Source organism: Castor canadensis, chromosome 5 (assembly GCF_047511655.1).
Source record: "Castor canadensis chromosome 5, mCasCan1.hap1v2, whole genome shotgun sequence".
In the NCBI taxonomy this organism is placed as follows: Eukaryota; Metazoa; Chordata; class Mammalia; order Rodentia; family Castoridae; genus Castor; species Castor canadensis.
The window spans coordinates 180829294-180843331 of record NC_133390.1 but is presented as its reverse complement, the minus strand read 5'-3'; the positions used below and the strand labels follow the sequence as shown (position 1 = coordinate 180843331).

The window sequence follows — 14038 nt, the reverse complement described above, 5'->3', positions numbered from 1 at the left end:
ACCAACCACTAAATCAGCCTTGGACAGAAGCCCCAGGCAGGGGAAGAGCGACGACTGGGACCGGAGAATCCACGAACAAAATTAGAGAAGTCACCGCTCTCCGATCCTCCCTGGACCCCACCGGGCACCCGGCCTACTCGAGTCCCTGTATTTCTCCAGGCCCAACTGCGGGTGCCCTGTGCGTCCCTGTGGCCAAGCCCCGAAAACTGGGCCTGCTCCAGTCACGTGGCACCACGGCCAAAGCCCCGGCGCTGACCCCGCGGGTAGGGAGGGGCGGGCAGAGGGAGGGAAGGGGCGGCGCGGAGGGGGCGGGGCGGCTGCAGCGCCCGGGATTCCCTGCCGAGACGCTGGGGGGGAGAAGGGGGGCGGGCTCCCAGTCTGCGGCCCTCGGGTAGCCGACCCTCGGCAAGCGCCGTGCCCTCCCACCCTCCAGACCCGCCGGTGAGTGTTCCAACCTGGCCTGCCGCTGTGCGCCCCTCCTCGGCGACCGCTCCCGCCCGGCGGGGCCAAGCTCCCTGCGCCTGCGGACGTTCGGGCCCGATCCTTCCCCAGCCCCCACCACGCCACCGTGGGGCCCTCCGAGGCTCATGCCGTGGAGGAGGTGAGGTCCGAGCTGTGGCTACGTCGCGGGGTACAGCTCAGACCACTGGGGCCGCTACCGCCCTCGCCATTCCTCGCCGTGGGTCCTGGGACCTGCCCTGGCAAATAGCCCCGGCCGAAGAGTGGGCTGCGCGGCCGGAGCGGCAGCACCTGCCCGGTGTAAGCGAGGGCGCTAATGGAGGGTGCCCAGCGGCGGTGATCTCGACGCCGGTCCTTCATTCTCGGCAGGTCGCGACCGCGCCCCGAGGATGTACCAGAACTTGACGCTGGCTCCGAGCCCCAGCCAGGCCACCTACGCCGACTCGAGCGCTTTTCTGCACACTCCAGGCGCTGGCTCCCCGATGTTCGTGCCGCCGGCGCGCCTACCCTCCATGCTGCCCTACCTGCCGGCGTGCGAGCCGGGCCCGCAGCCTCCCGCGTTCGCTGCGCACGCTGGTTGGGCGCAGGCGGCCGCCGCGGACTCTTCAGCCTTTGGCTCCGGCAGCCCGCACCCGCCGGCTGCGCAGCCGCCCGGGGCCACCGCCTTCCCCTTCACGCACAGCCCTCCGGGGTCGGGCAGCGGCGGCAATGCGGGGGGTCGGGACGGCGGCGCCTACCAGGGAGCGCTGCTGTCTCGAGAGCAGTACCCAGCCCCACTCGGGCGGCCTGTGGGCGCCTCGTATCCCACATCCTACCCGGCCTATGTGAGCCCTGACGTGGCCCCGTCCTGGACCCCCGGACCCTTCGATGGCACCGTTCTGCACGGCCTGCAGGGCCGCCCTACCGGCCTCCCAGGTCGCAGGGCCACCTTTGGTGAGTACTTTGACTCCACCGACTTGGGTCTGCGTGCTCGCCGAACCGAACCAGGATCAACCCGTACCCTACGAAATGAGCTCCTACCCCGCAGTCACGATTTCCCCGGCCAGGTCCGATGTGCGGCCCAGAACTGCCTGGGATTGTGAACCCCGCGGAAGGCAGTGCCTCGCCTACCCGCGGTGAAAAACCGTGTCTAGAATTCTTTTTTTTTTTTTTTTAGCATAATAGCAAGAAACTTCATGTTTTTCTGTCTTTCGTTCAAATGAACCCCAAACAACATTCTGGGTTGTGCTAATTTGAAGCATGTCTTTCCTTTTAAGTTTTGGAAGTAATTTTTATGAAGTTCCAAATACCAGGGTTTTCCACAGTCATCACTGTTCTAGACCTTTGCATCCTAACCTGAGATCTGATTTCCATGGCTCCCGGGAGCATAAATTTGGGTAATCGGATTCCAGGCCTGTAAAGCGGGGAATGGTTCTACCCGGTTTCAGAGTATTTCCCGAAGGCCGCGCCTCTGTATTTGCAGCCGCAGGATCCCATCTGGGCCATCCCTCCCGGGACCCTGGAGGCCTCGCCACCCGCCCTGCCCCGCAGTCACCTTTTGGTTCCTGCGGAGCCCCGGGCGCAGCCACGGAGACCCCAAGTCCCGGCCGCCTGGTGCAGCCTAATGCCTGGCGCCCACCCCCAGCCGGGCGATGATTGATCCCCGCCCCGCCCCCACCGGCGCCCCCGCCGCCTGCGCGTCGCCGGCGCCTGGCCGGTCCTGGAGGAAACCCCAGAGCCCCCCACCCACGCGCGCGCACGGTGCCTGCGACGCCGCGCAGTCCGGCTTCTAAGGGAGGACAGGATCTCCAGAGCTCTGTCAACTCACTGCCCCGCCGGTCCAGCCGCTTTGCAGAGGAGGCGCCCAGGAGTTAGGGCGGCCCCGGAGGAAGGCGTTTGCAGCAGGATAATGCCCGTTTATCTGCCTCCCTCTGCGGATATAGACGTGCCAGCTTCCCAGATTAAAAATGCAGATGCTTGCATTGGACACTGCTTCAGAGAGGGGCATCCCACGTGTCCCTATGAAGCTCATTATTCACACTCCCACCTTGTAAAATTAAATCTTAGTGAACTTCACTGTGTGCAAAACAAAACTCAAAAAAAAATAGGACGAGGGATATAAGCAAATACAAATTTTAAAAATAAATTTAAGATAATAAGGGAAGAAAGAAGTCAGCCAGAGTCCTTAGGCTCAAAGGACCCATGTGCTGTTTGCCCCCTCAGTGTCTGACTTCTTGGAGGAGTTCCCTGGCGAGGGCCGAGAGTGCGTCAACTGTGGGGCCCTTTCCACACCACTGTGGCGCCGGGACGGTACTGGCCACTACCTGTGCAACGCATGCGGCCTCTATCACAAGATGAACGGTGTCAACCGGCCGCTAGTGCGGCCCCAGAAACGCCTGGTGAGTGTAGCACGGGAAGTGGAGGGAGGGCCAGGGCCAAGGCTTATGGAGACACCAGGCATGTCAGGGTCCCTAGAGGTGAGGTAGGGGATTGTGTGAGCAGCACGTCTCTTGTCTGGGAGGCAGTGAGACATGGTGGGAGTAGACAGGAGCCAGGCAGGGACTCCTGGTGCAATGCCTGCTCAGCAGCCCTGGGAGAGGCTTGAGCCCCATGGCACTGGCAGGCTACTCAGCACTTGGTGAGACGGGAAAAAGGACCACTCCAGAGTCACCCTTTGATGTGACAGGACGTCCCAGAAGGGCCCACTTTGAGGGGCAAGCTCTCCCCAAATGGGCAGATGAGCACTGTAGCCCATGCCCCTGGGAGTTCAGTCCTGCCCAGAAGCTGTGATGGTGGAGATAGGGTTGCAGCCTGGCCAGGTGTCAGAAGCTCAAGGTGACACTGTGCAGGGAGGACTGGGGGAAGGTAGCTGATGCACAGGTGCTTTGCTGGGGTGTTGAGATCCTAAATGCAATGGACTTTGGGTCTGTGTCTGCCTATTCTTCAGGGGTCCCCAGGAAACCAGGCCTCTGCCTGTTCCTTACCTTGTTGGATAAAACTCATTTTCACTTTCAGTTCCTGCTGGTGTGTACCTAAGTACAAGTGGGGGGCTCTGGAGTCCCAGGCAGAGCCAGTCACCAGAAACTGGGAGCAGTGTAAAGAAGTTTGTTCTTTATCGTCTCACAGGCAAACCTTTAAGTTCAAGTTTACAAATGAGAGTTTGGGGTACAAACGTTGTTTGTGGCTTACCTAACATTATGGAGGCTGTGGAGACTCCTGCAAGTTCTAAGTCTGAATTAGGGGTGTTCCTAGGGTGCCAATCCCGTGTAATGGTGTGAGCTTCACCCAGGACCAGCTGTGGGTACTGGCATGTCTGCCCGGTGGGAAGCTGCTGGGGGCTGGCTGCCAGCATTCTGCCTGACAAGGTGATGCCCAGGCCTGCATCAATTGGGCTGTAGCTCTGTGGGGCGCTCAGCTCTGAAACGCATGCGGGGGAACAGCCCAATAGAGCTGGGGGGGAGGGGGGCAGGCGGAATCAGCAGGGCTCCCAGGAAGCCACGCTTCTGTTCCTCTGACCTGGCCTAGGTCCACTCCCCACCCCCATCTCAGCACCCACTTTGCTCTCTGGCCCCTCTGCCCTAGAGGCATGCCCCTCGCCAGGTGTGCTGCCCGGTCTGGTCTCCCTGTGGCCTTCACTGTTGGGGAAACCAAGGTTAAAGGGCCCAGGTCCCACGGGACTATACCACAAACCTCCCAGCACAGCCTCCCCTAGCCAGCAGAACTGTTCCTTTCTCTACTCTGCCCACTGTCCCCCATGCCAGGCCCTGAACTGAGTACAAGGATGCACAGGTAAACAGACAAAAGCCAAGAGAGAGCCCTCCTGTCTCCTCCAGAGACTTGAGATGCAGGACCTCCCTGCCCCTCCTCTCTGCAGTAAATCTAAGTTGAGACACAGTAACCCATTTTACCTTCACAAGAGCCCAGAGGACAACCCTGGCCCAGAGACGCTGAGTGATTTCCTGGGGCACACAACCCACAAGTGGCAGGTTCTGGGTTTTCCCTGCTCTGTCTTCTGGCCCAGGCCATGCCTCATTCAGCTGGGCCCCAGCCTTGGGCCACAGCATCCCAGGGACTCCTAGCACTTTGAGCCTGGCCTTCTCACATGAGAAGTAGGAGATGGATTTGGAACGGCCATGCCCTGTTGTACAGGTTAAAGTCGGTAGAGAGCGTGGCTAGCCTTGGCTGACTCTGGGGACGGTGAGGCTTCTGTTCCCTAGTATGGGGACATGAGCAATCAGCTTTGGGGATACTTCCTGGGTAAAACACACCAGCCTACTTGCCATTCTCCCTGAGGCCACCGGCTCTGGAGAGTAGAGACCATCCAGGCCTGAGCATAGGACATGCCTAGGAAGTGTTTGCCAAGTGGGATCTTCACACACACCCTGTTACCTCTCCCTTCCCCAGAAGGAGCTGGGGGTCTCCCCTGTCTTGCTCCAGGGCTCCCACCATGGCTCAGGGAACCAAGTCCCACCACTTAATCCAGCTGACCCGGCAGAGCCAGGCTTGGTAGGTAGAGATGCCCTGAGAGTCTCAGAGCCCTGAGACCACAGCTCCTGGCCATCAGGTCTGGGCTGGTCACCTCCAGACTTAGCCACAGCCTCCCGGCTGTGCCTCACTTTCAGCTGGGGTATGGCCAGAACCCCCGGTGTGGAGTGCTCAGGAGGGGCCTCCCAGGAAGAACTTTTTCTAGATAATTACAAACACCTTAGAAGTGTCACCAAGGATATAGGAAGTGATGAAAAAGCAGCCATGTCTCTGTCCCACCAGGCACCCAAGGTTCCCTGGCTCCCCTGTGTACATCTGTGCCTTAGACCTGGGCCTGGCTGAAGGATCAGCAAGCGGGATCATTACAGTGACCCCCAGCCACTCTCCCTCAGCTCTCCATAGCCCCTCTGCTGTACACACACACACACACACACACCCCAACCCCACCCCCTTGGCCCGGTATCCACATGTGTGGACGTGGCCAGGGGCTCTGAGCCAACCATGGCCCTGACATCAGAACCCAGGCTGAAGCTTGGAGCCCAGCAGCCAAGTTCAGTGCAGATAGGAAGCCTACTTGCCCAAGGCCCATTCTGGTGCCAGCTCCAAGATGTGGCCAGTGCTGTGTGGGGCCAAGCGTCCTATTCTTTACCAGTGAGTAAGCCTGGCCTTTGATGGGGCTCAGCTTCTAACGCTTACCCAACTCCGGGTTCGTCTTCCTCAAGACACACCTGGAGCCAGTTTGCCCTCAGCCAGCAAGGGACAGGCACTTTACCATTAAGTGTGCATTGTGTCTCCTCCAAGAGCGGCCCACTTAAAATATTTCAGGCCCCAGCCCATCCCCACGGCTCCAACTGGCTGTCCACCTACACGGTCTTGGGTAACTGGCCAGGCTTAGAGGACACTACTCTACAAGCCACCTGTGACCCATCACTTTCCCTTTCCGAAGTGTTTCCCCCAGCTTCTTTGCCTTGACTGTTGCCATGTCTGTGCCGCCCAGCTCCTGCCTGCTCACCATGCTGATTTATTTGGAAGTCTCAGAGGCACACACAGCCTGGCGCTCAGTGAGGCTCTGCTTCGGGTGAGCAGGCTTTGAAGATTAACTTCTTTAAAAAAAAAAAAAAAAAGCAGACAGAAAGAAATGAAATGCAGTCGGGAGAGGCCTGGCAGTGGGGCAGCCTGAGGATGGCCAGGCCTGGCTGCTGGTGTGGACAGTGAGGAAGGACAGATGGCCTCTCGGAGCCACGCCCGGGAGGAGGCTGGGAGTATGCCCACAGAGTCCAGTGGAGGGGGGTGGTTCTGACCACCCAGTTCCTACTCTGTTCTGGCCCCTCAGTTCCTCTGTGCCTCAGTTTCCTATTCATACAGCAGCCTGACAAGGGCAAGAGGAGGTAGGTGAGGACACACTTCTGAGGTCATTCTTTTTTCCTCCATTTTCTTAATTTTGTAAAAGTACAACAACAGTTACTGAGAAAAGGTTCAAACATGGCTTCCAGGTTTTTCTCGTGCGCTCCCAGGGAGTGGGTGACAGGCACGCGTGCCCTCAGCATGTGGGTTCTGTACATCTTCCCCTCACTTGACCCTCACCTTGTTTCCAAGGTGCGCGTGCATGCAGCAGGCGACTGGGGCGGACTGAGTGTGCACATGTGTACTGGGGGACAGTGGTTATCAGAGAACCTGGAGGTCCCAGCTGGTTCAGGAGGGAGAGCGGCTTCAGGCTATAGCTCCCCCTGGTCCAGAAGGATAACAGGAAGTAGGGACTGCAGTGGCGCCTGGGAATGACAAGCAAAATTCAGGACACCCACTTAAGTAGGGGTTTCAGATAACCAAATATTTTAGTACTAATGTCTCAGGTTGTGCAGGGGATGCCCTCACACAAGGCTCTTGCTGTCCTGGTTGTCCTGTTGACTTGGCACCCTGGGCTGTAGTTAAATATGCAGCCCTGGAGGAGGCACCAAGGCCCCTGCGGGACGACAGAGGACAGATGGGATGCTCCTGGATCCTGGGCCTCTTGATGGACAGTGGGCTCTGGAGGGCAGAGGGAGTGGGGACAGGCTTCTCCAGGACACACAACTGTGTCTTGCTGTGTTCCTATGGGTAGGACGCCCACCATCCTCTAGGGCCATAGGCACTGCCTCCTTTCCCGGGAGGTACCAGCTCCATCCACTTTGGTTAGAGACACTGTAGGGCACCCTGTGGGCTTGGAGAGAGTGGCAGGGCTGTCCAAACCAGGAGAAGGGGATGGATGGGGTCAGGAGCATCACTTAAAGGCTGGCCAGTCAGGGTGGGCAGAGCAGCATGAGCGATGAGGTCAGGGCAGGTGACTAGGTGTTGTTGTGTCACAAGCAAGGCTGTGCTGTGGAATCCAGGGAGAGCTTGGGGGCCCTGGACTGGAGCTCCCAGACTGCAAGTGACAAGAATCCATACAGACACTGAAGTGTGAGTCAGGCAAGGGACAGGTGGCTAGGCGCTGGCAGCTCAGGGGACATTGAGCTGGGGAGGCCCTGGTCAGGCTGCAGTAGTGACTATCAGTGGCCCCCATGACCATCACAGCTGAGCCTCCTTGTGATCTCCAGCCTTGTTACCTAAGTTCAGATTCCTGAGCCCCCTCTGGACTCCTGACTCAGCCCAGAGGCTCCCAAGGGCAGGGAGGCCTGGGATCCCTGGTGGGATTTGGGCCTGTGGTATTGGGAGTCATTCTTTGCTGGGAGCCATGGGCAGGAGGTGAGGACCTTGGGGCCTCTGGAAGGCTTGGGATGGTCCAGTCGTGCCCCACCTCCAGGGACAGCACACAGCAGGCATGGGACATGCCGCCGGCACCATACACTGGGCATCCAGTGCTTGCTGGGGGTTGGGGAGAGTGCATGCTCAGAGCCCCAGACATGGGAGGCAGATGCCCAGGGAAACCAGTAGGCCCCTGAGCATTGGCCCTCAGGCCTGACCTCCAGATGGGGCCTGTGGCCTCAGGGCCCTGCCCCCTCAACACAGTGCGGGGTCAAGACTCAGTGTGGGTGACTCAAAGACCACAAAAGAAAAATGACAACTGCATTTCTGTGCTTTTGTGGCTCTGAACACCACAACCAGCCTGTGAAGAGTCTGTTGACACATTTTACTAATGGGAAACCTGTCCCCGTGCCCAAAGGCCAGTGAGTCAAAGCTCTGAGGAACCAGGATTTATGTTGTGCCAGGCCAGGCAGGCCTCACAATCTCAGTGCTCCCAGTGCCTCACAAGTCCTGTGTGAACTCTGACCTGGCTGTCAGTCAGTCCTGAGTCTCTCTCTCATCCCTTCACCCTGCTGCCCCATGCCTGGGGCTCACACACCTGCTCCCTTACCTCGCAGACCTCATCCCGCCGAGCCGGGCTCTGCTGTTCCAACTGCCACACAGCCACCACCACTCTGTGGCGGAGGAATGCGGAGGGTGAGCCTGTGTGCAACGCCTGTGGCCTCTACATGAAGCTGCATGGGGTGAGTGGCCCCATGCCTGCTGAATGCCTCTGTCAAGCACCATTGGAATGATCCTAGGCCAGGGGGCTGGGAGGAGCCAGGCAGGAGGCCCTTGCTCCCTGGGGTGAGTGTGTTGCAGGTGTGTTACACACATGTTGGCTGCCAGCACACACATGGGATGGGGGCTCAGAGGTCAGATAGCTCACTGAGTCTTGTGCTATGAGCTGAGGCTCATCACAGCCACTCAGCCTGGGTGGAACTGACCAGGTCTGTGTGAATAACTCAGCCCTGGGAGTCCAGGAGGGACCAGCTCTGCTGGGCTTAGATGAGGAGGTGGCTGTGCAGGAGGCCACATGGGTGAGCAGGCTCACAGAACACACATTTGCCCTCACTCTCCCTACCAGGTGCCTCGGCCTCTGGCAATGAAGAAAGAGAGCATTCAGACACGGAAACGGAAGCCAAAGACCACCAAAACCAAGGGCTCCTCAGGTGTGTGGGGTGCAGGGAGGGAGCCCCCTCTCCAGGCCTCTGAGTTAGCCCAGTCCCACCTGGGGGTCCTTTGGCTGGTTGGGGGCAAGGTGAGTTAGTGTGAGCTGGCCCAGCAGTGGGGCAGAGGGCAAATGGAGAAAGCCACACCCAGCACCCCACCCCTTCAGAGACCACAAGGAGTCTCCAAAGCCCTGGCACAGGACAGGAGGAGAACTGGCCGCATGGCAGGGAGTGTGGCCAAATCTGTACCTTCTTTCTGTGAATGCTCCCCCTTTTTTCCCAGGATCCATACCAAATGCCACAGCTTCCCCACCCACCCTTCCCAACCCTGACAGCTCAGCCACCACTTTGAAAGCAGAGCCCAGCCTGGCATCCCCAGTGTGTGCTGGACCCAATGTCACCTCCCAGGTAAGGAGGACAGGGTGGGCAGGTGCCACGGCAGGGTCCACATACTTCCTCAGAGAATTATGACTCCTGGTCTGACTCAGACCCCATCAGAGCCCTGAGGGTCTCTCCTAGAGGGGTTGGAGCTGGCTGGACACACCATCAGCCCTCAGCCAACAGTGTGGTGTCCTTCCCAAGAGCCCTGAAGGCCTTAACAAGAGAGATGCCCAGAAGGGGGGACCTGGGAGCAAATCACCCTGTCGTGGGGGCTCCCCAGCCTAGAGAGGCCAGTGCCACTCTGAATTTTCATGCGTCCCATCCTCCCTGCAGGCCTCCAGCCAGATAGATGACCCCCTGGCTCCCAGCCACTTGGAGTTCAAGTTTGAGCCTGAGGACTTTGCCTTCCCCGCCACAGCCCTGGGCCCCCAGGCTGGCCTTGGAGGGGCCCTGCGCCAGGAGGCCTGGTGTGCGCTAGCCTTGGCCTAGGTTCCTGGGCAAACTGATGTCAGGGCAGCCTTCCAGAAAAGAACCCACAGATCCACCGTGCACCTGCCTCACTTGAGCACAGCAGAGATCACTGGTCCCACTGCCAGGAGAAACTGGCCTCCTGGAGTAAAAGGCATTGGTGTCCTCCACAAGGTAGAGACAGCCCAGAGCCAAGGGTGGGAGAAGAGTTCAAGTTCTACCCTGGCAGCTAGGAGTTCCCCAGACCCCACACAAGGCCTGTTTGGTGCCAAGGCTACCCAGCACACCCTCCGTGGATTTGAACTCTGTTGTCCATAGTCTGCATTGACTGTCAACACAGTTACAAGCTGTAGCAGCTATAAAACCCGGATTCCAAGCAAAACAAACACCTGCAGCCAGGTGGGCAACAGGAACAAAGGGAGCTCAGCCATGAACTCATTCATTTCCTACATCTGACAGGGAGGGGAGCCATGGTGCCTTTCCTCTTAATGGCACAGGACCACCAGGTATGGGTGTGCAGGCCACGCACTGAACCAGGCTTCACTCCTTAGGAGATGCCATCCACTTTGCAGTCATCACAGACTTGTGTATTTATTCGGACAGTTTTTCCAGAGGGGGCAGTAAAGGGCCTTGTTCTGACTGAATCTGTGTACTGTGGCCATTTCTGATGGGCAGCAGAAAGTGTCTGGGGCACTGTTTGAACCCACACAGAAGCATCATTGGGCTGGGGTGCCATGGCCTCGTGGTCTGGCTCAGTTGGGACTGTCAGGTTGGTCCATTGATTCAGCAGTGTCATTAATGCCTCCCTATACCAGGTCCTGCTGACGACTCTGCCCAGGGGCTGAAGACCAGCACTGGGGAACTGATGTCAGGGAGGTGACAGGGAATGGAGGGGAGTGGGGTGCACTGTGGGGCCACATCTTCACTTCCATAGGTGGCTGCCTTTCGCCAGCAAGAGCTGATTGTCCAGGGAAGTTAGAAACTGAACGTTTTAAGTTGTAAAGTTTTTTAATTTGAAGCCTTTTAAAAAATCCATCTTGAGTTTAAACTCTTAAATACAGCCAGTCATCTGTGGCACAACTACAGACCAGCCACCAGCCATTCCTGCCAAAGCTGTATGCAGCTGGGGGCGTAGCTCAAGTGCAAGGTCCTGAGTTTGAACCCCAGTATCAACAAAAGAAAAAAATTCTAAAACTGCATGCTTAGCTGGGCTAGTGGCACACACCTGTAATCCCAATACTTGGGAGTGAAGATAGGAGAATTACAAATTCAAGGCTAGCCTAGACTGCATAGCAAGACTTTTCTTCAAAAAAAAAAAGAAAGGAAGGAAAGAAAAAACCTTCATGTTTAAACTGGATGTCACTCCAAGACGTAGCCTTCAGAGTCCTTCCAACACCTTTCCACAGAAGGGCCTCTTCCTCCTCCTCCTCCTCCATCTTCCTTTTTTCTTCTTTCTTCTTCTTCTTCTTCCTCCTTCCTCTTCTTCTCCTCCTCATCCCCCTCCCCCCTCTCTTCTTGGAGCCATGAGAACAGTAGTGAAATAAAGCCATTGAGCCTCACACTCCACACTCTGCCTGCCCGTCTATCACTGTGGGATTTCCCAGCCTGGTCGTTGCCGACACTGCGGTTTTGTTGATCATTTAGCCTGTCCTTTTGGAAATGGGCCTTAGAGGTTGGACTGGGCTTCCCTAGCCACCCAGGTCACCCTAGGAGCCACAGGACATAGGACAGAGCCAGAGACACCAAACGTCTTCAAGGTCCCCTGCTTGGCATAGTCTATGGCCTAAAGAGCAAGGTGACCAGGAGCATCTCCACCCCCTGGAGTGGGCCCTTACTCACACCTCTTCGGTTAAGCCTACCTTCTCCTGGAAGCCTTCCCTGACTGTACCACCTGCTCCATCCCACCAGGCACCATGGCTGGATCTGCCAGAGGCAGGATTTCAACCCCCATGCCTCAAGAACTCTGGCAAAGACCCAATTCTGGTCCTATAGTGGGGGCATTTTCAGCCCCCCAATGCTGATGTAAAGAAGCCCAGACACGGTCCCTGAAAAGGGACTCTGAGGGCCCACGAATGAGCATTTTAAATGAGGACCCTATGACCCTACTAAGGGTTGGAGCCCAGTTTCAAGAAGCCCTGCTGAGGCGGGCACGGGTGGCTCACACCTGAATCCTAGCTACTCAGGAGGCAGAGATCAGGAGGATCATGGTTTGAAGCCAGCCTGGGCAAATAGTTCTTGAGATCCTATCTCAAAAATCCCAATACAAAAAAGGGCTGGTGGAGTAGCTCAAGTGCTTGGCCAGCGTGTGGCAGAAAAAGAAGATCATAGCCTCAGGGTCCAGTCCCTGCCACTCACAGCCCAACTGGCTTGGGAGGAGTGAACCAAGGGGTCCCCCTGGGGTCCCGGTGTGCTTTGGCAGGCACCGCTCTGGCCACCTTACTGCCCTTTCCAGGGGCCCATTCACAAGTGAGGAAACCAATGCACAGAGAGGTTAAAGGGTCCCTGGCCAGGGAGGGCTTTGCCACCTCCTGTCCTGGCAGTCGCAAGGTGCACCCAGCCTCTGGGCGAGGGTGAGGAGGCTGGATTAGTTCCTTTTGTGTCACTGTGACAAACACCCAACAGAAACAACAGAGGAGGAAGGATGTATTTGAGCTCACAGTTTCCACTGTGACAGGGCAGGCATGGGGGAGGAGATCAACTCACATCATGGCGGCCAGGAAGTAGAGGAAGGGGGTACAGGAAGAGGCCAGGACAAGATGCAGCCCCCAAGAACTCATCCCAGTGACCCGGGCCCTTGAAAGCAGGTCGCACCTCCTACTTTTCACCACTTCCCAATCAAGGGAGGAATCCATTCATTAGGTCACAGCCCTCAAGATCCAGTCACCTTGGGAACAACCTCACTCATTTCCTCAATGATTCTTATTCCTGGTTGAGGTTTTTCTGGGTTTTGTTGTTGTTTTGGTAGTACTGGGTTTTGAACTTAGGGCGTCAAACTTGCTGGGCAGGCACTCTACATCTTGAGCTATTCCCCTACCCTCCTGGGTGATTTTCAATCCAGGCAAGTTGACACTCAAAATTGACCATCACAGGGACCACCAGCCAGGAGACAGGGGCAGGAGGACCACCAGGAGACGATGTGATTACTTCTGAGCACAGGACGTGGGCTGGGCCTTCCCCCTTCCAGAGGAGAAAGCTCTGGGGCCGAAGAGGGCTGTGTGAGAGCCAGGCACATGGACGTCCTCACTGCAGCACTGCTCCTGGGAGCTCCATGATGCTGGCCAAGTCCCCTCTGTTGGAGCCTCAGTCTCCACATCGGTGGAGGGAGGGGTGCCCATGTCTGGGGCCAGATCTGTAACCTGAGCACCTATGTAGCCGCAGGTCCCTGGGAGGCCCCTGATCTGGAGGCAGCAGTAGACACTGATGGTGTCCACAGCTAGAGGTGCAGGACAGGTAGGGTCCCCTTGCATGGAGAGGAGGGGAGCTGAGTTCTGAAAGGGCTTGCTGACTGCCTATCCGTGAAGAGGGTGACCAGGGGAGGGGGGCCTGGCCATCGGCAGGGAGGAAGCGATCCCTCCTGTTTCCTCTTCAGTGTTCAGGATGTGCCCAGATGATGGAGGCTGTCAGCTCAGCTGCTGGGCATGGTTGGTGCTGCTAAATTTAAGCTTTCTCCTCTTTGGGCGGAAGCTGGCTGGACCAGAGCCTAAATATAGCTGTGGAGCACCCCCACCCTGCCACTCTTCCTCCCGCTGCCCCACCCACCCACCCACATTCTGCCTGTGGAGCCATAAACCACCAGTCGAGGGACTGCAGGCGAGGGCAGCCCCGGCTAGCCGTATCAGTTCATCTGCCACCTGTAATGTCCACCCCAATCCATCACCCTCCAGCTAAAGCAGATGCCCCTGAAGCCCTGCAGCAGGAGAGGCCATGGGGCCTCAAAATCTGTCCCCTCCTGCCTGTGGAAAGTGCCTGGGGTCCCCATGCTTCATCCTAGGAAGCCTGAGGAAGGGAGAAGACCCCAGGGAAACCCAGAAGCCTAGCAAATGGGGCAAAGGAAAGGGAGTTTTGGTTTTGGGCAGTACTGGGTTTTGAATTGACGTGGCCTCTGGGCAGGCGCTCTACCACTTGAGCCACATCTCCAGTACTTTCTGCTTTAGTTATTTTTCTGATAGTGTTTCACGTTTTTTCCCTGACCAGCCTGGGATCTCAGTCCTCCTACCTGTGCCTCCCATGTAGCTAGGATTCCAGGACCACCACATCCAGGTTTTTTAATGAGATGGAGGTCTGACTAACTTTTTGTGTGGCTCAAGCCACAATCCTCCCAAATCTCTGCCCGA

General features: G+C 57.5%; 1 protein-coding gene across 1 annotated transcript; it reads left to right on the top strand.

Moving 5' to 3' along the window:
* The first annotated feature begins 336 nt into the window (after positions 1-336).
* Gata5 (GATA binding protein 5) lies at positions 337-11456 on the top strand. The gene is made up of 7 exons (XM_074072425.1): positions 337-441; positions 829-1392; positions 2662-2837; positions 8262-8387; positions 8771-8855; positions 9139-9263; positions 9570-11456. The coding sequence occupies exons 2-7, from the start codon at positions 849-851 to the stop codon at positions 9723-9725; spliced, it is 1212 nt and encodes a 403-aa protein (XP_073928526.1). The 5' UTR covers positions 337-441; positions 829-848; the 3' UTR covers positions 9726-11456.
* The last annotated feature ends 2582 nt before the right edge of the window (positions 11457-14038 follow it).

Excerpts from the sequence above, each read along its gene's own strand:
- Gata5 (XM_074072425.1), top strand. The coding sequence starts at position 849 with ATGTACCAGAACTTGACGCTGGCTCCGAGCCCCAGCCAGGCCACCTAC. Across the intron at positions 2,838-8,261 it reads TGCGGCCCCAGAAACGCCTG|ACCTCATCCCGCCGAGCCGG; the intron begins GTGAGTGTAGCA and ends CTTACCTCGCAG. Across the intron at positions 9,264-9,569 it reads GACCCAATGTCACCTCCCAG|GCCTCCAGCCAGATAGATGA; the intron begins GTAAGGAGGACA and ends TCCTCCCTGCAG.